Raw genomic sequence first — 24939 nt, forward strand, 5'->3', positions numbered from 1 at the left:
AAAAGTAAGAGGGAAAAACGTGTGTGTGTGTGTGTGTGTGTGTGTGTGTGTGTGTGTGTGATTTTAGTGCAAAAATATATATAATCCCGCCATTGCTAACATGGCTTGAGGCAGGCATGTTAGTAGAAAACAAAGAGCTACCCAGGGTATTCACAACATTGCAATCACTGTTTCATAGAGAAATTATAACCAAAAGCAAAAAGTTGGCCATGAGTCAAGCAATGGTTTTGACATGAACTGATGGCATACATATTGATATGTGGTCAAGCTGTTAACTCACAGTGTCATAAGATAAGGAAAAAAACATTTAATGTGCATTTGTGAAAAATTACAAAATTGCCCCCGACACAAAGTGGTTAAGAGTTTCTACCCTGGGTATCGTCAGCACAGGCTAAAAAAAGCATGGAAAACATAGGCTCTGCCTGCTTTTGATGATCCTGCTTCTTGCTTAGTTGTGAATCTGGGTAACAAACCAAACTTCCTGTGTCTGCCAATAAGGCTGTAGTATTTGTTTACATATTAAAGGTCTTTTAGGAGTTGTATTGTTAAGATTTGCATTTACCTGGGCAGCAGTGAGATCATATCCAAGCATCATATGCACAGAAAAGGTCACCACACTGGCAATGACAACCACAATGGGCGCTACTCCCACAGTGATACTTTGGAAATATCCAGCTCTCTCAAGAATACTCCTCTCACATTCTCGGATTTCTACAATAAAAAAATTATTATTCAACATCCAGCAGAAGGCACCAAGTTTACAATAAGAATAATCACGATTATGCAAAATGTATAACTTGCACGTTGTTGACCACCAAGCATAGTACTCCCCCTGACAATTGCTATGACTAAGGATCTTACAGAGCTGAAACATGTAAGAATTAGGACCAATGATGTAAACTTTCAACCGTGATCCCCAAGGATGTGTGCAGCTATTACACTTTGGTTATATATTGGTGGATGGCAATCAGGAGCTGTTTATGAGCACTGTCTATCTGCATTACCAGCTGAGGCCCCCTGGGGTTAAGCAGCAGTGTGTATATTGCTATATACTCCCCTGACAATGCCTTCCACTACTATCTATTCAAAATAACTGAACTTTGTTCAAGCATCATTCAGGAGTAAGCATCCACTTGCTGGATCTAAATACTGACTCTGAAATGATAAAATTATGGTAAATCCTGGTGTCTGTGCAGCATCTGGTTGATGTTGACAAATGTCTGGCACAAACCAGCAACCTGCTGCAGCCTTTCACCTTGTGACTTGCTACATAGTTACTGTCTGATCAGTGGAAGAAGGGAGACTGAGGTAATGCTCACTTTAAGGGCTCATTCACACAGACATAGGTGTAATTTTCACAAAACGCAGATTCTTGCTAGCAGAAGAGCCTCTTTAAAATATGCATCTTAAGTACTCTTTAAATGTGTACAAATCTTTTAAGGTCTAATTTCACCTTTCCAAACCGTAATAAAAACACATTTATTTGGAGGTAAAAAAAACATGCAGTTATTTTTTTTATAGCGAATAGCAAATCGCGAGTGTAATGTCAGGCTCCTGCACAGTCTTCCGCTAGCTTTGTGAGCATATCCCCACATGAGCTGTTACAAAGCTACAGGAAGAATGAACGAACTACGAGTGTGCTGAGCAGCTGGCTTGCAGTCAATTCAAACTGCAAGTATATATGCCGTGGTGGCAGACAGTGCTTTTAGTTTTTTCCATTCACAGATCTCTGTGAATGAATGATGCAGCTGTGTGGGCAGAGCTCCACACAAACACACGGTTTTCAAAAAGTGACAATGGGTGCAGAGAGAAGATCTTCCGCTCCCTGTCACAAAGAGAGGAGCTTTCTTGGCAGGAGGCAAGGGCATAGGAGCAGGTTACATGTTACACCCTAAATATGGGTGTATTATACTCATAATGTGCTCTAGGGCAGGGGTGGGCAACTGTGCCCCTCCAGCTGTTGTAGAACTACAAAGTCTCATGAGGCATTGCAAAACTGACAGTTACAAGCATGACTCCTAAAGGCAGAGGCATCATGAGACTTATAGTTCACCAACAGCTGGAGGCCCACAGTTGCCAACCCCTGCTCTAGGGCATTCACACAAAAAAGTAAAGCAGAAGGTAATTGCTGTAATTGTTCATCAGCACAGTGCTGAAATAACAGCTAGGACTGGTTGCAGGGCTGGGAATGCCAGGTAAAGAAAGCTTTTAGCAGCATCTCAAATTTTCTATCTACAGAATCACTGCAAGAAAAACATCTTCAATAGAAATGTCTGTTTAGGACAGAGACTGAAGAGTCAACCATAGGAATAGCCAACTTCTTTGCAAACACTTTAGCAGGCATGTTGCGTGAAGTGGTTCCTGCTGTCAGTTGCAGCCAGTGAGGAGAGAGCGGGGGGGGGGGGGGGGGGGTGAGCCTGGCAAGCGGCTTGCTATGGGGGTACTTAGGGGGGGAGGAGCCAGGCGCATCAGCAGGGGACCCCAGAAGAGGATTGGGGATGCTCTGTGCAAAACCACTGCACAGATCAGGTAAGTATAACAGGTTCGTAATTCCCCCCCAAAAAAATCCTTTAACTGTATATCCTAAAGTGATTCTAAAGTAATAATGGATTATGGACCCGCATAAATTTGTGCCAACAATACCACACAAATGTCACAATGTGTACTGTACAATTAAAGAGCTTCCACAGTTTAAAACCTTTAAAGTAACAATGGACAAAATAAAAAAAAAATGACTTGTATAATAGAAAGTCAAAAGCATTAACTAGCTATTTTTTGGTTTGTATTTTAAGTACCCCTTTAACAGTTTTATAACCTGTTGTTCCTGTTATTATGTTAACTTCCTGTTACAGGTCAAGCTATTTTGTGGCATTCGCAGGGGTTGGAATAAATCATGTTACATTGGCAAGGGATGCTTTCAACAAATAGTAAGCTATTCGTAAGGTTACATTTTTTACCCCAAAAAGAAAAATACTGTTTCAACTACCTAAAAAAGTGTTTGTGAAGTTGGGCTTTAATTTGTTTATCTTTTACCTAAAACCCATTAAACTACATCTATGGCTGGCCATAGACAGCCAATGTCTTTCCTGCAACCCAAGGTTAGAGGAAAGAAAGATGTTTAATTCCCCAACCAACACAGACAATGTTCACAGGGGAATCCCTCCCCCATCGAGCTACTGTGTTTTCCCGGCAGTGGAAGCCGCCCCCACAGTGATTATAACTATCGGCTCTAACCGCCGCTGCCAATAAAATCTGCATGCAAAATCAGCATGTAAAATCTAGCAGGCAGGTTGTACCCAAGTTGATGGAACGAAGCTTCGAACCTTGGCTGAACCTGAACCGGCCGATATTCGAACCATCTCTGGCCGGCTTAAGGCTACCCTACCCACATCGTGACAACCCTGCAAGCCTTTTTCAATGAATAACAGCAGTGTCATCCGATTGCAAAAAGTGAAAAATAACAGATCTGCAGGCAAAATCAACAAGTAATAACACTGAATAAGAATGAAGGAATTGTACTTGGGGGTTGATTAGTGTTTTTCACATACAGTCTGGTGATGAAATATATTTAACTTTAAGGCTAACTATAATATCACAAATTAAATGCTGTCTGTCACTAGCATTGACACAGTTGTTTTTGTCTATACATTACTACAAATGCTTGTAAATATATAGATACATGCAAAATGTTTAATAATATGGCTCAGAGAACACGGAGAATGTTATATTCTATTTTTCGGTAGCACGCGTTATGTTTACTGCAGATTTCCCATGTACATACCTGGGCACACCTTTATTTTCTTAATAAAAAGTAACAAATAAAAAAAAAAAAAAGAATGATTCACACTAGTAGTGTTAAATTTATGATGGATCATTTGATTCAAAGAAGCATCAATCAGATGATCCCTAAATCTCTGCACACAGAAATTACTTACTCTGAACATTTTGTGAGAATGCTTTGACCCAAGCATACATCTTTATAAACTTGATGTAATTTAGAACTTCATTCATTTTTTGAACACGTTCATCTGTGACAGACACACAGTTTCGTCTAAAATAGGCTGTAAGTCTGGACACAAACATCTGAAAGACATTACCCAGTGAATTTAACATATTTAAATAATTGTAATAGGTAATAGTACTTACAATTGTTGCAATGTTAAAGCTGAAGTTTAGCAAAAAAACTACAGCTTTTAAGTCACATCATTTACCTGCAATGAAGTATGTCATACAATAAACTGGCAATATGAAGGCAAAAGGATCGTGGAGAAATGTTCACTGCTTGGATGCCTGCCTTCTTGTTTCTGAACTTTCCGTGCTGCAACAGTTAACAGCTTTGAGCCCACAGACAGAACAGCAGTACACATGGTCCCAACAGGGATACAACCCTTCCTTTCTCCTCCTCCACTAATAGAAGTTCTTTCATTTGATTACACTGCTTGCAACACAATCTGTAAGAGGGGGAGAGTTTGATCACTCACAGTATTCTCTCCCTCATTTACAGAGTCTATTACAAGCAGTATGAAAGATGTTTTCTCAATGAAGGAAGGAGGGGGCATGTCCCAGTCGGACCATCTGCCATGGTAATCTTGGAGAACCTGAAGCTGCCTACATAATGTGGGACATACGTAGGGTACAGGTAAGCTGTAGGGATTTTTTTTTTTAGCTAAACATCAGCTTTAAAGTACAAGAGCTGCCTATAAATTTCAAGACAAATCTGTGAAGGGGTCACACTGCTCATCTGAGATACAAAATCACACTTAAAAAATCGACACTATTGCTTAGTATTTCAAAAACTGTCTAATAGTATCTGTGAGAAGCAGTTTAAAGCATATCTAAACCAAACCAATAGGTAATGTATAGCAGCTTATCAGTAATTTATTGTGGCTACTGTGCTAATTTTTTTCTTCAACTTTTTTTTTTTTTTAACATGGTGATCTTGCCAGTAACACACTTTTATCCTAATTCTATGTCTATGGAAAAGCATAGATGCTACCATAGGAAAGGACTACAAACATCCCAACTTCTCCTCTTTTCTACAACAGACACATCTGGGAACAATGTAATATATAGCTGACATAGGGAAAGAATAGAGGAAATTGATCCCTGGCAGAATCAATGGGTAGTTTTTGCATTTATCGATAAAATATTATAAAATTATTTTAGCAGTATATTTAACAGATCAAAAAAAGGGACAAAATAAGGAGGAATTTTTTGTTAGGATTGGCAAATCCTTTAAGGCATTTGCACTAAAAACAGGACAAATGTTTAAAAAGGTTCTTTGCAGCCAGCATTTTTTTTTATACAAAAATAACTTACAAAAAGGTAATTTCTGCAGTGTCCAGAGAATATGGCAATTTTTTAAAACTAGAAATTCAATTGCAAACAAACATGCATTAAGCAAATAGTGAGACAACACATCATGACTCGAAAGTCAAATGCTAAGTGTAACTGGCTTTTAATGGATAAGTTACTGTTAGGAGAAAAATTAGGTTTTCATGTGCATCTTACTGCAAAAATAAAAATTTTGTGCACTGCATTTACATCCAAATTATGAATAAAGAGGTTTTCTGTGTATTCACTATTTAAGATGAACATCGATTCTGAAAACTTTACTCTATATGCCCGAGTCCAGTTCTTTACTATAAAATATATTCTAGAGAATTTTAGCAATCGCATAACCTGGAAGCCAAATTTTCACATTAGCCAAAAGACAACAGCCTCAATTTTAGGTTAAAAACAAAAAACAAAGAGCACTTACCATTGCTGGATAAAAGAGGATGAAAACTGCAGAGCCAAGGAAACCAGTGGGACCCAAAATATAGACATTGTAAACCATTCCAAGCACTGCAACAATGGGCCCTCCTGCCAACAAACTACCAACTGCTGCGGCTTCAAACGTACGCTGCCCATCGCTCGAGCAAACATTGATCAACTGGAAGTTGTAATGAGACATTTATTAGTGTTAACTCTTCAAAAAGCTTTAAATTGATGCTGATGTTTACAAAAATAAAATAAGTCTTAATATGAGGCCCGTTCTGACACTTCTCCCATACATGTAAATATCTGCACTTTTCTGCGAACCTCAAACATTAGCAATAAAATGGTGGGCGCTGCAATTTTTTTATGTTGCACGGTATTTGTGCAGGAGTTTTTCAAATGCCAATTTTTGGTAAGAAAATAACACTAATGAATTTTAATGCAGAAAAACACAATACGATATTCAATTGTGTGGTAAGTATAAACAATACTGTTACACCGAGTAAACAGATAGCGAACACGTAAAGCTTTAAAGAAAAAATATATATAACAGCGCAAAACCCAAAACTCTTCACCATAAATTGACATTAAACAACATCAATAATGTAAATAATATAAGTGTCAAAATAATAGTGCCATAAATGAATAAATTAATATAAATGAAACGTCCTTCTTCCCAAAGGTGTATAATGAACAAATAAATCTTCTCCCAAAGAAATTGTGCTTCCACCATCCACCAGTGAAAAATCAACATCAACCGCACTCACCAGACAATGGTGAGTAATGCGCCTTTTAGGATTTTAGGGATCCTATGCCCCCTCTAAATTCTCCAGAGCTCTTTATCCACCTTGACTAATGCTCTCCTCCTCCTCACTCCTTCAAGAGCTCCCCAGCAGTGCAAGAAAAAAGGAATACCATAGTGTAATACTGCCAGTAACATTCAATATAATAATAATAATACCAGGCCACTCACATGTTCAAGGAAAGTTAAAAGCATTTGTTTAATAGCCTCATCGGCTCATACAGATCCTCATATCCACAATAATAGCAGGAACCTCACAGCCTTGCGGTTTGCAGAGAATAACAATGTAATCCAACATCAAAGATGGCCGCTTGGAACGCACCTCTGCACTTTTGGTCTGCCGTCAATACGATCTACGTCACTTCCGGTGAGTGGAACGCACGCTGAGAGGTGTTGTCAGGGAACAAGAAAATCGCTGCAGCACATGAATCTGCAAAAGGCGCAGGATCCCTACAAGGCATACAGGCAGGCGGGAACTAGGACCCAGGAGCGCCTGTCACCAATGACGGAACTGGCAGGCACTAGGACCCAGGCGCGCCTGTCGGCGCTGGGCGGGCTATTTAAGGAGCAACTCAATGATGATTCCCTGCTGACTGGTCTTCAGCTTTCCCGTGTCCTGCGCGATTCCTTTGGTGCTGACCTGGCTTGTTCCTGACCCGACTGATTGCTCTCCTGCTCCTGGTTCCTGACTTCAGCTCTGCTCCTGACTTTGGCTTCTCCTACTGATTTTGTACTTAGCAACCACCTCAGGCGCTCTTGTCCCCCTGGTCCCTAGACTCCCTCTGTTCCAACCTCAGCGGGGTCAGGGCTAGTGACACAAGTGAGGCCGATCTCGTTAATTCAGTCTCCTATCAGGTACGTGACAGGTGCGTTCCAAGCGGCCATCTTTGATGTTGGATTACATTGTTATTCTCTGCAAACCACAAGGCTGTGAGGTTCCTGCTATTATTGTGGATATGTGGATCTGTGTGAGCCGATGAGGCTATTAAACAAATGCTTTTAACTTTCCTTGAACATGTGAGTGGCCTGGTATTATTATATTGAAAGTTACTGGCAGTATTACACTATGGTATTCCTTTTTTCTTGCACTGCTGGGGAGCTCTTGAAGGAGTGAGGAGGAGGAGAGCATCAGTCAAGGTGGATAAAGAGCTCTGGAGAATTTAGAGGGGGCATAGGATCCCTAAAATCCTAAAAGGCGCATTACTCACCATTATCTGGTGAGCGCGGTTGATGTTGATTTTTCACTGGTGGAAGCACAATTTCTTTGGGAGAAAATTTATTTGTTCAGTATACACCTTTGGGAAGAAGGACGTTCATTTATATTAATTTATTCATTTATGACACTATTATTTTGTGGACACTTATATTATTTACATTATTGATGTTGTTTAATGTCAATTTATGGTGAAGAGTTTTGGGTTTTGCGCTGTCATATGTATTTTTTCTTTATTAATTGGTGTTTTACACTGTTGCACAGCGGCATACCGTTACCTTAATTTTATTTAGATTCAATTTCTTTGTGCGCTGGGGTTTGCGTTTTATGTAAAGCTTTACCCATTTGCCCTCCAGAGGATTCACCCCCCCCCCCCTTCTGACCAGGAAATTTTTTCGATACAGCGCAGCGTTACTTTAACTGACAGCTGCAAACGGTCACACAAACTCTGTACATTATTGGAATGGATGTACTTTTTTCCCACAAATTGAGCTTTCTTTCAGTGGTATTTGATAGACTTATTTTTTTGCTCTACAAACAAAATACTGACAATTTTGAGAAAAAAAACAAAAAAAAACAAACACATTTTTGACTTTTGCTATAAAACATATCCAGTAAAAAAAAAAAAATCAAATTTCTTAATAAATTTAGGCCAAAATGTGTTCTGCTACATGTTTTTGCTACACAAAAATCCCTACACGTGTACATGAATTGGTTTATGTGACAGTTATAGTGTCTACAATTGGTGGTATATATACTGGAACTTTTTTATACTAGTAATGGGGGGTGATCAGCAACTTATAGCGGCACTGCGGGTGGGGAACTAACTGCCACTAATACAATGATCAGTGCTAATAAAAAGCACTGACACTGGGCTGGAAATGGTTAACATCTGGGGCAAAAGGTTAACTGTGCGCAGTTTTGCCATTTTGTCTGTGTGTGCTTTGAGTAAGCACACTGCTTTTAATTGCTCTGCAATGCAGAGCAATACAAAGCAGTGTGCTGGTGCTGACAGGGGAGATATCTGTATTGTTTACATACAGACCTCTCCGCTGTCAGTGTTCCATGGCGATCGCAGGGTGCCAGCAGGGAATCTCCTTCCGGGAGTCGGTGATTGACAGCTGTAGCCGCCAATGGCGGCACGCACGCACGCACCCTACCCAGAAATACAAAACCATGTATGAGATTTTGCTCAGCCTTGTCGCCCTGTAGCAGTAGTTCTGCTACAGGGCAGTCGGGAAGCGGTTAAAGACAAAGTTCACTTTTTAAAAAAAAAAATAATTATAAAATGCACATCTTTTTGCAGGTTAAAGACAAAAAAGAGAGTGCATTTATTAGTTTTTTTTTTTTACTTGGAGCCTGTAAAGCATTGCATGGTTTCTGCAGACTGTCAGTGTAACCACGTACAGGAAGGCAGTTACTGAATTGCAAAAATAGGCTGTTTCACACTGCTCAGTTACAAAGATGTGGTAAAAACTGCATGTGTTTTTGACGCTTTTTTGGTGCGTTTTGCAGCTATGAAAAAGGACTGTAAAAACACACCAAAAATGCAACCGCTTTTTGATGCATTTTCCATTAATTTCAATTAGGAGGTGCATTTTTGGTGTGGGTTTTTACCGCACAAAAAATGCAGCAAGCAGGAATTTTAAAAACGTAACTGACTCGTGTGAAGAGCTCCATAGGATTTAATGGTCATGCATTTGTCTTCTGCTTTTGGTAAGACAAAAAGAAGGAAAACTGATCAGTGTGAAAGTAGCCATAATCAAACTACTAGAGCGTTCCCCAGCGCCCTCATAATTCATCGAGAACTACAAGCAGCCAGCTGCAATGGTTGATGGTAGTTGGACTTCATTCATTCACACAACTTAATGAATGAATGACATGGCCATGTGTGTGCAGCCCCGCACGGCCTCATTCCTTTTAAATTGTGACAGTAGCTGCAGGGAGAAAATCCCCCTCTCGCTGTCACAATGGGGCTCTGGAGGGTGCGGGGGCTGTGCATTTATTAACATTTTGCATGTTACACTCTGAATTCCGGTGTAACACATAACATGTTATAAAAGGTGAACATATCCTTTAAAATTGTGTATGCTATTACAAGGCGGCAATGGCTTGTAAACATCAATCCAAAACTGGAAGTGACAAAATACTCACTTCCGGTTTCATAAACCACAGGGAAGATCAGGGAACTTCCATTCCTCCTTCATCCCTATGGTAAGCTGGCGGAATGAGAGAGGCTGGAAAGGCTGCGGAAGGCGGGAGAAGGGTTGGTGAAACTTCCTTCTGCCCATGTAAACTCGATCCAGCAGCTCTCCTGTTCTGCCATAAGAACGGTTCAATAACAGCAATAGAATACAACCCCAATCCAAAAAAATCTACTTAAAAAAAAAAAAAAAAAAAAAAAAAACATTGCAATGATTTGCAAATCTTAAACCCATATTTTATTCACAATAGAAAATAAAAAACATCAAAATGTTTGAACTGAGAACATTTACCATTTTAGGAATAAAACAAAGCAATCCTGAAATTGATGGCAGCAACACATCTCAAAGTTGGGATAGGGCCATGTTTAGCATGGTGTAGCATCCCCTCTTTTAACAACACTCCATAAAAGATCTGGGAACTGAGAAGACCTGCTGTTGGATTTTTGGGAGAGGAATGTTGTCTCATTCGTAACCATTATAAAAATCTAACGAAACAGTCCTGGGTGTTCTTTGTTATTTATTTTCAAAATGTGCCATATATTTGCATTTGGTGAAAGGTCAGGACTGCAGGCAGGCTCTTTAAAGCCTAATATCACCTTTTCGAGAAGAATTTCACTTTTCATATTAAATCTTTTCCAATGTCCTTTCTGCCCCAGTCATCCCAATGTGCTTATCTCTTACTTCTCTCATCCAGGGAAGCTTTGAACAATCACCATTTTGTTTGACTTTTTAAAAAAATGCTTGCTGCAGGTCACTTTCTGTAGATCACAGTCTTAGTGCATTACAGAATAGAGCACGATTACCTGTCTGGATCACACCTCACTGATTACTATACCACCTCTTGTTGTTTTATTTCTACCCACTTTTTGTACAATCGCCTATAGACCCTACCATCAGCTATGCTGAGCAAGGGCCTGCCTGATTTGAGACAAATAAATTGCTCAGGAGTGTCTTCCGATTCTATAGTTTTGGTAACTCTAAAGAAAATTGTACAGAGACTACACAATCAGATTGCATAGTGTATGGCCATCTGTAAGCAAGTACATAGGAGGGCAGAGATGCTCAGCTGTCAGGCCCTGTTCATATTTTCACATAGTAGGAACTGGTTTCCCACGTTTTTTCTTTTTTGGAGTGTTTCCACTCATTACACATAGGGCAGTCTACTCATTTGAATGGGCTGCTCTACGTGCAACAAACTCCCCAAAGAAGTTTCAGAACTTTTTATTTATGGATTTATTTTTATACATAGGAGTAGAGAGTGGCATTTTTTTTTTACCACGCTCTTTGGTGCGCTTGCAACGTGTTTGTTGCAGATCAGACTCACATCTGTTGCTCACACTTAGGGGGCCATTAACATTTTATTGCACTGCATTTTAGTGCTTTTGCAGCACGTTTCCAAAATGCATAGCAATGCAAGTGTTTTCTGTGCAGTTTGCAGTGCGTTGGGAAACCTCATCATTCTTATGTAAACACACCAATTTACCAATCAGACCTGTTCATATCTAGCATCATGGGAGAGCACATTTTTTTGCTTTTTCCTACGACAAACATCGCAGCCCATTGATTTCAATGGGCTGCACTACACGTGGCAAAGTAGTTCATGGGACATTTTGCTATGTTGCTGTTTGCATGTTTTTGCACTGTGCTACCTTTATTGTTTATTTTTTCACGTGGAAAAATGTGTTTGCTTCTGAGTTTGGGGTGCCATTGACAATTAAATAGCACAGAATGACTAGTTTATTTTCTGTGTATAAAGGTGGCCATACACTATCCAATCTGACAGAACGATCACCTTTTGATTTTCTAAAACTATATAATAAGAGGACACATATCTAATCAGGAAGGCTCTTGCACTACATAGCTGATGGTATACCTAAATGAGATTGTATAGTGTATGGTGAGCTTTACAGACTTCCAGGGACACACTTTTCTTGTTTTCAATAATACAGCTCTGCTCTTATGCGATCGTTCAGCTCCTGCACACTCTGCCAAATGTATGTACTGTGCAAGATGAAGGTACAAAACCAACGATTACTGGCTGTGTATTTAGTGAGAACAAATAATGATATATAGACTGATCATTATTATTTGCAAGTACAGAGGTCGGTGGGAGCAATCTCCTAGAGGGGGAGAGCACATGCAGGATGTGCATTAATGAGGCCAGCTGGTGAAGTACTTCCTTCAAACGGTTTTCATGTCCTAAATACCAAATTCCAGGATTGAGCAGGAAGTAATGGAGGAGTTTTCTATGAAAACACTGGCGCTGAAGTAAAACCTGTCCTGAAAGATAGAGAAAGCTTTTTCTTTTCTGCAAAAGAGGTACATTAATATATTGGTACACAGGGGTGCTGTAATTTAGCCTTTAACCTCCTTGGCGGTATGATTCCTTCTGATTTTTTGTGCTGAAAGCGGTACCATTTTTTCGCATGGAAATAGTTTTTTATTGTAGGCTGTAATTTTTAGGAAAATTTCCCCGCAAATCATTATCACTCAATTCTGTAAGTGGTTCTGATTTACTATCGCTGTTCTCTAGCCGGTCTAAAACCGCTTTTTGGACGCCATGGACTTTTCTAAGTTTCCAGGCAGAAAGAACAGACAAAATGCAGGAAGGGCATAGGACAAAGCACTAGGGACAATATGTATGTGAAATGGGATGAAACAGCAATGTTTTACTATTTAAAATTGAAAAAAAAAAAATGACATTTTTTAAATTTGGCGACGCCGGTACGTCCCGACGTCACGGGGACCGGAACACAGAAGCCGGATGCCGGCATCGGCCGGAGGAGATGGCCGGGGACGCTGCAGGGGACACATCGTGGGAACGAAGGACAAGGTAAGTGCTGCAGGGACCCCCAGAGCAGCGCCGCATGGTAAGCCCGAGTATAGCTCGGGGTTACCGCTTGTGGTATAGAAATTCTACCCCGAGCTACACTCGGGAAACCCGCTAAGGAGGTTAAGCACCCAGACTCTCCTACTACGAAGCCATGCTGTTGTCATAGATGCAGTATGCAGTTTAGCATTGTCCCGCTGAAATATGCAAGGTCTTCCCTGAAAAAGTCATCTGGATGGGAGCATATGTAAAACCTGGATATATCTTTCAGCATTGATGGCATCTTTCCAGAATTTACCCCTATACCATCAGAGCTGCAGGTTTTTAAGTGCTTATCAGCCAGAAGGTCCCTCTCTCCTCTTTAGTCCAGAGAACGTGGAGCCCATCGTTGCCAAAAGCAGTCAAATTTCGATTCATTTGACCACAGAACAATTTTCCACTCTGCAACAGACTATTTTAAATGGTCATTGGCCCAGGGACAATGGTGGTATTTCTAGATCATGTTCTGATGTGACATCTTCTTTGCATCATAGAGCTTTGCCTTGCATGGTAAACGGTTTTCACAGACAGTGATTTTTGGAATTATTGCTGAGCCCATACAGTGATGTCCATCACAGAATCATGCCTGTTTTAAAGGATAAGTTCACCTGACACCCCCCCAAAAATCTTGGAAGAAAAAAACTGTAATAAGGATATTACCATTTAAAAAAAAAAAACATTAAAAAATTAAACAAAATTGATCACCACCAAACCAGTTATAGGATGACGCTGTACTGCACTGGTGACAGCAAGAAAAAAAAAAAAAGTGAGAAAAAAAATTTTAGTTTCCAAAATAATTGCGACACACAAAAATTACAACTTCAAAAAACTCGCCATGCATCTTACTAAATGCTTTGGACTGTCTACTTCACAAAAAAAGGTATGTGGGGGATATTTTTACTGTTCTGGCATGAGATACAAACTTGATCAATTTCCAGATATATATTGACCATAGTTTGTGGTAACGTTCCTAAAGACTAAATAATGTACATTGATATGGGTTATTTTTGCCAAAGAAATGCAGCAGAATACATTTTGGCCTAAATTTACAAAGAAAGATTTACTGGTAAAATATTATAAAAACATAAAAACGAAGAAAAACATTTAGCAAAAAATAAAAAACAGTGGTGATTAAATACCACCAAAAGAAAGCCCTATTTGTGTGGGAAAAAAATAATAAAAATTATATTTGCGTACAGTATTGCATGACCAAAAAATTGTCAAAGCGTGACAGCGCTGAATGCTGGTCTGAACAAGAAGGGGCTGAAAGTGTCCAGTATTGACGTGGTTAAAGTCTTTGCAATTTTACGTTGAGGATCACGATTCTGAAAATTGGTTGAAAATATTTAGGGCAGCTTTTCACAGACTGGTGAACCTCTGCCCATCTATACTTCTGAGACACTCTGACTCTCCAAGTTTTTTGTTGTCCTGTCCAAAATTTTCAAAGATGTGTTGCTGCCATTAATTTCAAAATTACATAATTTTTATTCTTAAAAATGGTGTATTTCCTCATGTTAAACATTTGATATGTTTTCTATGTTCAACTGTAAATAAAATAGGAGTTTATGATATTTATAAAAATTGCATTCTGTTTTCATGTAGAATTTGCACAGCATCCCAACTTTTGTGGAACTGTGAATGTAGTGAGCTGCAAACAAAATTGAAAAAAACCAGAATAAAAGAAAAGGAACACTCATGCGCTTCTCAATAAATTAGAATATCAAAAAGTTAATTTCAGTAATTCAATTCAAAAGTGAAACGCAGATATTCTATAGATTCATTACACACAGAGTGATATATTTCAAGCATTTCTTTATTTTAATTTGGATGATTATGGCTTACAGCTAGTGAATACCCAAAATTCAGTATCTCAGAAAATTAGAATATTGAGAAAAAAGTTGAATACTGTTGACTCTGGAGAGTGCAAAATCAGACTCACTTCTGCATAGAAACCAATCAGCTTCCAGGTTTCATTGCCAAAGCTTCATTGAACAAGCTGAGGTTAGAAGCTGATTGGTTTCTATGCAGAAGAGAGTCTGATTTTGGACTCTCCAGCTTTAGTAAATAAACCCCCTGGTGTCACACTCTAATCAACAAATTAACGCAAAACACCTGTAAAGGTTTCCTGAGCCTTAAATGGGCTCTCAGTCTGGTTCAGTGGTTACACAATCATGGGGAAGACCGCTGACTTGACAGTTGACCGGGAGACAGTCATTGACACCCTCCACAAGGAGGGTAAGTCACAAAGGGGGATTGCTAAAGAAGCTGGCTGTTCACAGAGTGCTGTACCCAAGCATATTATTGGTGAGTTGAGTGGAAGGAAAGGGTGGTAGAAAAAGATGCAAAAGCAACAGGGATGACCACAGCCTTGAGAGGATTGTGAAGCAAAGTACATTCAAGAATTTGAGGATATTCACAAGGAGTGGACTACGGCTGGTGTGAGTGCTTCAAGAGCCACCACACAGATGCATCCAGGACATGGGCTACAAAAGTCATACAGAAAAAACATCAGAAGTGTATTACCTGGGCCAAGGAGGAAAAAAAAGGACTGGACTGTTGCTGAGTGGTCCAAAGTAAAATTTGCATTTCATTTGGAAATATGAGTTGCACTTTTTGAATTGAATTACTGAAATAAATTAACTTTTTGATATTAGAAACACCTTGCTAGTATCGGTTTGTACCCCTTTTGCCTTCAGAACTGCCTCAATTCTTGGTGGCATAGATTCAACAGTGTTGGTTACATTCCTCAGAGATTTTGGTCCATCTTGACATGAGTTACTGTTGCCATCTATCTATCATCTCAAACCAGCCTGCCCATTTTTCTCTGACCTCAACAAGGCATTTTCATCCACACAACCACAGCTCACTGGATATTTTCTCTTTTTCCGACCATTCTCTGTAAACCCTAAAGATGGTTGTGCATTTAAATCCCAGTACACCAGCAGTTTTTGAAATACTCAGACCAGGCCATCTGGCACCAACAACCATGCCATGTTCAAAATCACTTATATCCCCTTTCTTCCCCATTCTGATGCTTGGCTTGAACTTCACCGTGTCTAGATGCCTGAATGCATTGAGTTGCTGTCATGTGATTGGCTGATTAGCAATTTAACAGGTGTACCTAATACCAAACACACCTTCATCCCCATGGATTATGTGCTGGACATAATTGTACTCCTCACCTACTCTACTATCTAAATCATTAAAGGAGAAGTCAAAAATAATAAATGCACTTTTTTTTGCAGGTTTTGCAGGTTAAAAAAATGTGCATTTATTATTTTTGTCTACAGGAGCCTGGAAAGCATTGCACCAGAGATCAGTAGATCGCTTATGCCATGCATGTCTCCTGCAGACCTGTCAGAATATCTTCTTCCCATACAGGATGTACGATCAAGCAGATATTCTGACAGGAATATTCACTGAACTCCCACGGTGCTCCACAGCGCTGTGGTAGCTCATTGAAAACCGATAGCTGCTAAAGATGTCCGTGAATAAATGTGTTCGTGCAGGTGTTTCAAGTTTGACAGATGGTATGGGGAGACGTCTGTCAGCGGGGGTGGGTAAATCGACGAGGGGGGTGGTGTTAGGTTGGGGTGGGGGAAAAAATGGGTGGACCATGTAACACGTTCCCAAAAGGTGAACTTATCCTTTAAAGGAGAAGTATTGCCAAAGCTTTTTCTTTGGGTGTCCTTTTATGGATCACAGAATTGCAGTTCGTTCCACGCTCCAGTGACCCATTTTCAGCCAACAGCAGGCTAAAGTCTGCTGCCAGGTGAGGTCACAGAGCCGGTCCAGGTTCTGAAAAGATCCTGACCATATGGTCGGGATCCACCCATATGCCTGGACTGGCACCTGGCACAGCCTCTCCACAGCCAGCCCCTCCAAAACTCAGCATTCCAGTGAGCACGAGAAGGGCAGAGCAGAGAGCCAGAGATTGACAGTCACGGATGGGGAGAACTGAATGATCGCAGCGTTTTATCTCTCAGCTCACTGTACAGAGTTACCAGGGGATCAAAGTTGCATCCACCTAGGTGAATAAATACATTTTTATAAGCCCATACCTCTCAAAGTTTTTATTTTACCCACTTTATTATTTTTTTTAGTCTGTGCCCCCCCCAACAACCATAAAGGGAAAAAGAGGTTTACACGGCTTTTAGGAATTCTGGGATATGTATGCCCCATATAACTGGATGCTTTACTTTTCAATCATACTGGCTGAAGGAGGGTGGGCCGGATGCACATCATCAGGGGAATGGGATACGTAAAAAACAGGAATGATGACAGCAACAAAGATGACAGCGTGGAACCTACTGAGTATATGAACTGAGGAAAACTATGGTAAGGAAGGAGTTGAGGAAATAAAAAAAAAAAAAAAAACACGATATATCTATAATCTATCTATATCATAGAGGGGTTAGAAAAAAAATGAAAACAGGATTTGCAGGTATGAAAGACATGTTTTGTGCTGAAAGCAGAAGTGATGTGACATTCTTTTGCTTTCACTATGTGATGAGAAACCTAGCTAACAGGTAGGAAGCCACACTTTCCTCATTCACTGCGTGCTAGTAATCTCAGTCTTCACGGGACTGAGATTGAGCTCTGCAGTCACTTTTGTAGCAGACATTTTATTATTTCGGTTCACAAACCTAAGCCATGTCCTTTTGTCCATTTCAGTCAGCTGACCATATTGACCACGCTTATGCGCATCAGACGTTTTCCCAGAAACTGTATATGCCGTCACAATTGGCAACTTCAGTTACAGAGGTACCAGCTAAGCGGGCACCAACTGTTTGCCCTCTCTGAAGAGCTCAGCAAGTTCTGACATGCCTCCGTATAATTAGCAGCAATAGGGGTATAATTCCTGCAGCGGCATGTGTACACCCTCGGCTGCTGCCTTTGCAAGTAAAAGGGGTATAGAACCGCAGTTCAGTTGGGTTTTACCACCCCTCTTCTCAAAATCTCATGTGTGAGCGAACCCTAAGGGTGCCACCGTCTAATGCAACTAAAAGCTTATTTACAAGTGCAACAGGCACTGCTACTCCTCATTGAAAAGCTATCCAAGCATGTTTGACAGGTTTTGAGGAGGCAGAATGTATAGCTGCCACGCAATGCACGCAATTGCAGTGCGGTAGTATAACAATTACAGGATTACAATTAAATCAGGCGGTGGGGAGGTGATATTAGGCAACACTGTGCCCAGTAATCTTTGACTCCAACCATGTTGTTCAAGTAGATCTCCCTAAGGTTGCCTACCCTTGGTGTATAGAGTGTGTATAACTGCTTTTTTCATGGATAATCGGCTGGATGGCAGATAAATAATTATGTTTCAGGCAGAATCTGAATTTTAATTTATATTAGGTGTAGCAACAAATGTGGGAGTCACCAATCCTCAAAATCCTTCTCCTATGATCAGTGTTGTCAGACAACTAGGCAGGTGGGCAAGCCTATTTAAAACTGCAGCTAAGCAACCACACTACGGATTTTTATTTGGAGACAAGTGCTATGTGCACAAGATTTCCTGGGGGTTTAACAAGCTCTCTTTTCTTGGTGATAGTTCTTATTTAGTTCTAAATATAAAGACTTTGTGCTTGTGTTATTACTGGACATTAGCATGTAAGCTCCACTGAAATCTGATGTAAACGCATTTAGTACACACCTCCCCCATGGATTTCTCCTTTATGTTCTTCAGCTTCAGGATTTTCTTGAAGGCCATGGTCAGTATCGCCCCTCGAAGCCGTGAACCAGTTCGATAATTCAACGCCCAAGTAAGTGCCAGGGACCACGAACGCACGACTTCCGTCATCAGGAGCCCAAAAACTAGGAGCAAGCTGTATGTGAGGTCTGTATCACTTTGCTGAGTATATTCCAAGAGGCTTTTCACTACGAATGCCTACAGGGAAAAAGGCAGATGGCATGAGGTCCTTCTCCACTTCTACTGCATGGTATTGGCAAGTTTTATGTTAAGTTAGAAAACTGCTAGTGTTCTGTGCATGACTCGGTAAAACCAGGAAGCATTCAGGCAAACGTGTAACATGTTTTGTGATATGCTGATCTATGTCCAGTGATAGGAAAAGGAAAACAATACTGCTCTAAATTAAAGCAGATGAAGATCAGATAAGGATTAGCTGTAATTTTATTACACAAGTGCCTCAGAACTTAAAATATTCTAACTCAACATAATCTTGCTCAGGCCAACAAGCCAAAAATAATAGTCTTATAAAAAAATAAATAATAATGCATTAAAAACAAACAAATAAAGAAAAACTTTAATGCAAATACTTCATATATTTTGCTTTCAACGTGCGCATTGGATAGTAATGAACATTTGTACCTACAGTTGTACGGGGAAGAGAAGGACATTTTGGCAAAAAATTCCTGAAAATAAATATCAGCAGTTTATTAACACAGAAAAACAAAAAAGAAAAGAAAAAAATAAAAAAGAAAAGAAAGAAAAAAAAAACAAAACAAACAAAAAACCAAGCATTGTAAACAAATTCAGTACGCTCATTACTTAGAGGCTTACCCAGGAAACATGTATTTTCTTCGAATAAAGCAAAGGTCTCACTGGTTCATATTCCAGCCGGAGTTTTCAAACTGCTCTTGCCTATTTCTGTAATTTTTCTTTATTTTAAATAAAGCCATTACATTTAAACTATTTCAGAACTATGATAAAAAAAATCTGGTCATATTAACTACTGTTCGGTATAAAAAAACTATGAATTGAGGAAAAAACAAAATTTTATTAGGGGGGGGTGGGGTGTATTCCACTACACAAAGAAATTAACAATGGCACAAGTTTTCTATAACAGACTTTCAGAAACATACAGTTCAGATATAAAAGCAAGCACATAACATACATATCACAGCAGCATTTTAACAATCATTCCACAATTCCATTGAAACAGTTTAAGACGTTAAAGAGCGGAAACCCTATCTATAGCAATATAATCTTACAGTGCTTATATTCGGATTCCTCTCAGAAGAGAAATGATAAAAGTAGGCATTATCAACGTGGCATCGAAGATTCAACCCAAGATTAGAATGATAAACAGCTTTGAGTCTCTTCTAGTCCTTGAGTATCAGTCTGTAGAAGTGAGCCAAGCAATCAGCTGGTAGGCTGCTGGCACAGATTAGAAGCTTTTGGAACATATGCCATCAGTAGGTACAGGAAGAACCTGAGGTTACGCATTACCCAGCCTGCCTTTCCTGATTTTTTTTTTATTTTTTAAATTTTTTTTTACAGGATGAGTCCGATGAGTCCATGTCCTCAGAGGCTTCCCCAGCCACCCATGATGGGGTAACTCTTTCAGATCATGACTATATTGGGGGAAAGCAGCACTTGGGAAGGCAGACAATTTGCACGTGATTGCTTGTTTGGAAAGGCAACACTGGAATACCTGCTAGTATGGAATTTTGTCAGTCGGAAGATGCATCAGCCTACTTAACACTTGAGTGAATAAAAAATAAATAATAAATAAAAAAAAAACAAAAGAAAAAATACATTACAGAAACAAAGCAAAAAACAACTGAAGACCTGCATCTAGAGACCTTGCACAAGGGCTGAGAGAGGTAGCTTCTTGTAGTCAGGCAGTAACTTGAGCAAGGTTACAGTTGTCCTATCATATTACAATAAGAGGCTAATCAGCATTCAAGCCTATCAATGCTTGCCAGGTGAACAAAAACAAAATGAATTATGGTAAGCAAATAATGAAAGCACTGTTAAGAGTTAATGAGAAAATCTTTGCAGATTAATGTTACCACAGGCATAAGCTTCTTGTGGTTGTAAGCATTCCCGTGGAATAAACAGGACCTTACCTTAATCTTGCACCGCGCAGGTTTCTGCCCAAGTTGCCCGGCTCAATCTGGCAGCAGAACTGTCACCCTGGAAATTCTAAAGAATAGCTTCTGTCATTGGTTCCACTACAGAGGTTACGTTAGTAATGATCCCTCTCCCACCCAACCAGAAGTCCAGTGTCTCACCTTGAAACTAGCAGAAGCTGGACAAATAACAAGCATGTACAACCAAATTCATTCATGTTTTGCTATCGCCTAACAGTCTTCTACAGCTTGCATAAAATAAAAATAAAAAAAAGGAAAAAAAAAATAGAAAAAAAAGGAAAAGAAAAAAAACAAACAAACAAAAAAAAAAAAAACCATAACATTGTGCCAGTATGTCATTTTTAAAAAGGTAGGTATATTTTTTCAGGATTTTTGCACAACTACACAGTAAATGTGCAAAAATCCTTTAGCTTCTCCCCTTTCCTTATATTAAATGTCTTATATATGTTTAAAATCAATTATGGACTGCAATTATGACACTGGGTAGAGAGTTCACATGTGCCTAAATTTATAGATTTAAGACACTTCATGGTAACAAAACAAATGTACGTTCATATATAAAACAGTAAACTCACAAGACTCTACACATCTTTATCATGCATAAAGTATGAGTTTCTAGCAGCCAACAGAAACATAAAAGACAAAAACTGTAACTTAACGTTATAAATTAATGACAAAATACTAAAAAACAAAGCACACAGACAAATAACCAAGGCAAGAGATCACATTTTTGTTGCACAAAGTTTAAAACCTTACAAACCAAAACCTTTAACCCCTCAAAGTCATTTCTGGATCCCAAAGTAACTTTGGCAAATATACTAGGTATGAGCACACACATTCACCAAGGGTACTGGACAACATTTGTTGAAACTAACTGAAGAATTAAGTGTACCGGGTCTTGCTAGTCGATAGCAAAACCTGCTAACAAAAAACTGCAAGGAAGCTAGCCTTGTGCCTATGTTGGCAGCATCGACAAAGCATTATGAATCTGTTAAAACAGCTTTGAGGGTTGGAGAACCGTTCCTGAAACAGAATTAATCTATATGGCCCTTTAGTCTACCTAAAACTTTGGAAATGCATGGAGAAAAAAAAAAAAAACACTATCACATCTATTAGAATATACTCACTGCTTGCTTTATTGTTAACTTTGACAAATCTTAGCACAAAACAATGGTGAGTTAGTTACAAACTCATGCAAACTTAGAAGAGCCACCATCTTGCCGGTATGCTGAACTAATAAAACAGATCACACAATGGTCAGTTACATTTCAGGATTAAAATCACATCAAAGCTACCCAATGAAAGAGCACTAAGGAAAAATCATGAACGTATAGCAATCAACCCTTTCCTTTCTCGTAACAAAACAAACTGCATGCTGTCTAACTAGCTCTATAACTCATCAAGGTGTCAGTCTATCGGAGGAAAATCTTAATTTTTATTAAACTTTATAGATTAAGTGCCAGCCTACACCCTTAAAAACAAAGCATTTACAATCAAAACAGAGCAGAAACTGCATTCGTAATATTTAGTCGCATGTGATCTTGAGTAAAGAGCCCAGGGAGATAAGCACAGCTCAACTAATAGACTTACTACATTTTTCTACCAATATGCAGCTAATCTGACTGTTTAACAAAATACAGTTAAAATCTTGGAGCACCCGCCACCTATGTAGTGTAACAATGACAGAAGCTCTTCTTAATAAAGTTTGATGGTTAAGGATTTGAATATCCCCAACTAGGACATTAACTAAATCATCAGACTCAACATGCCCTAACAGGAGCACGCCAATGATTCTTCTAAAACAATACAATTATACAGAAACTGGAAGAGCCACTTAAAACGATTAAGAATGAAAATTAAAAATAAATAAATAAATAAATAAAAAAAAAACCAAAAAAAAAAACAAAACAAAATCCATTATGCTACAACTTATGATTCATTTTATAAGAGCCCCATATGTACTTACCAACTCACTGCAACTTCATCTTTAAACAGCACACTGAAAATTAGTACTAAAAGCAGTGAAATTGTTCTACACTCTTATACAAACCAGCATAAAGTAACATTTTTATATATCTTTTTTACTAAGGTGGAAAGAAATTAATACTAAATGTGGGAAAAAATTAATACTAATGCATGCGCATGTGGTATATGCCCCATGATTGCATAAAAATCACTTTTGCCATTCAGTAGAAATAAGGCAAAATATGTGCCAGAAGCTGCAATAACTTATGCCCCCTCCAATCAAACATATGGCTTCAAATGATCCAATCCTGTCTATTCTGGACTACATTAATCGCTAACAGAATCATAATCAGCAAGCTAAGACAATTATTCTAAAAGGGAATTATAAACTGTTTACATGAAAAAAAAACAAAAAAAAACAGTAAGGTAACTGTACAGACCTAAACTTAACTTTTAAAATGCATTAAAAAAAAAAAAGAAAAAGAAAAGAAACAAAAACCAGCCCTTGGGACAGCAGTACCGGTGGGCACATGAAACAGGATGGAAAGTACTTACTGGACCAATGAAGCCAGCCAGCTGGGTAAGCATCAGGCACATGATGGAGATAATTAGCCTGGTGCGGCAGAATTTCCACACAACAGTTCGAAGAGAAGCCTCCTCTGCACTTTGCTCCTTCAGTTCCTCAAGCCACAGTTTCTCCAAGCTGTGTGGAGCAAATTTACAAGTCACTCAGATGCATACTAACTGCGCAACAACAACATTTCAGCACACTAGTTTACACAATAAAAACCAATACTGTTATCAATAGTTGTTGTACAATCAAATTAAACCTTACTACTACATCCCCTAACATCACCTAAAGATCAAAAGGTGGGGTTCAATTCTCAAATAAAATATACTCAAAATGTAGGAAAAAGAAAAAGATTACATTTCTACCCACTCAGTCAATCTATAAGGCTTAAAATTGACAAGTATCATAAATGATCACCTGGGAAATATGATTTAGACCAAAATTTTTTTTTTTTTTTTTTTTTACTTGCCTGGTGTTGGATTTTAAGTTACAATCCTCAAGGGCTCATTCTCACTTGCAGGGCTCTCTGAATAGCAATCTGAATACAAATCACTCAGAGAGAATTAAACAATGTCAACCCTCTACAGCCCTGGCCAAAAGTTTGAGATCGGGGCTCTGTCCGAGTCTGACCATCACTTCCAGAACTCCTTGGTTTTCTATATACTGAAGATAGTTCTTAACCCCTTCCCTCCGGTGCCTCCCGGCCCTTTAAGAGTTTCAGAAGCCGGGAGGCGTGGCAGGTGTGGTTTAGGGATCATGTGACCGCCGCATCGTCACAGCGGCCACATGATCGGGAAAGGTCCCGATTGAAAGAGCAGACCGGGACCTTCCGCGAGTACCGGACATGTGTGCTGGGAGCGCGCAGGGCGCGTGCTCTCATCACGTTTTTTCTTACATGAACGCAAATGTGCGGCCGCTTGGCGTCTAGGCCCAGATGCCGGGAGGCCGCACATTTGTGTGCGGCCGGCGTAAAGGGGTTAATGACATTGGCTGTATGTTTAAGGTCCTTGTCCTGCTGCAAAATAAATTTGGGGCCAAAACGCACACCTCACTGATGGTATGGAATGATGGATAAGTATCTGAGTGCTGTGTGTGCACAAGCACTATCTGTACCTAGGATTGATGCTGGTTTGAAGCCAAAGGTTAGCTACACCAAATATTGATTTGATTTAGATTTTTCTTCTGTTCGCTTACTTTGCATTTTGTAAATTGTTAAAAACAAACAAAAAATATACACTGCTCAAAAAAATTAAAAGGAACACTTTTTATTCAAAAGTATAGCATCAAGTCCATTAACTTCCCTAGCGGTCTGATTATGTCCATATTTCTGTGCTCAAAGCAGTACATTTTTTTGCATGGAAATATGTATTTTTTTTATTGTAGGCCTGTAATTTTTCGGAATACCTCACTGAAATCTGTCTGAACCAGAGTCTAGTAAACATCCCGGGTATGTTACAATTTGAAACACTAAATCATAAATTATAATTTAATAACTAATCAAAAAATATTATAATAATAAATTTAATGCAATATAATCAAACCAAAAACACTGAAATTTGAAAGTTCGCACATCACTGAGCAAGATCACAAAATCGTTTACTATCGCTGTTCTCTAGCTGGTCTAAAACTGATTTTGACCTAAAAGGGACACTTTTTGGACACCATGGACATTTCTCAGTTTCCAGGCAGAAAGAACAGTAAAAATGCAGGCAGGGC

The 24939-nt window shown here is 39.2% G+C and overlaps 1 protein-coding gene across 2 annotated transcripts in view; it reads right to left on the bottom strand.

The window, feature by feature from the left end:
• ABCC5 (ATP binding cassette subfamily C member 5) overlaps positions 1–24939 on the bottom strand; it is a 125298-nt gene that overhangs the window by 60121 nt on the left and 40238 nt on the right. The window contains exons 5-9 of one of the 2 annotated variants that reach the window (XM_089685461.1): positions 23208–23355; positions 18505–18738; positions 5762–5935; positions 3936–4083; positions 563–711 (exon numbers count right to left, since the gene is read on the bottom strand). In XM_089685461.1, the coding sequence (XP_089541587.1) occupies positions 563–711; positions 3936–4083; positions 5762–5935; positions 18505–18738; positions 23208–23355 (853 nt within the window). Of the gene's footprint in view, positions 1–562; positions 712–3935; positions 4084–5761; positions 5936–18504; positions 18739–19179; positions 22579–23207; positions 23356–24939 lie in introns of those variants that run through there. The other variant, XM_089685462.1, reaches the window with a different exon arrangement.

Source organism: Staurois parvus, unplaced genomic scaffold (assembly GCF_062004578.1).
Source record: "Staurois parvus isolate SC_StPar_1 unplaced genomic scaffold, SC_StPar_1.0 ptg000376l, whole genome shotgun sequence".
Lineage (NCBI taxonomy): Eukaryota > Metazoa > Chordata > Amphibia > Anura > Ranidae > Staurois > Staurois parvus.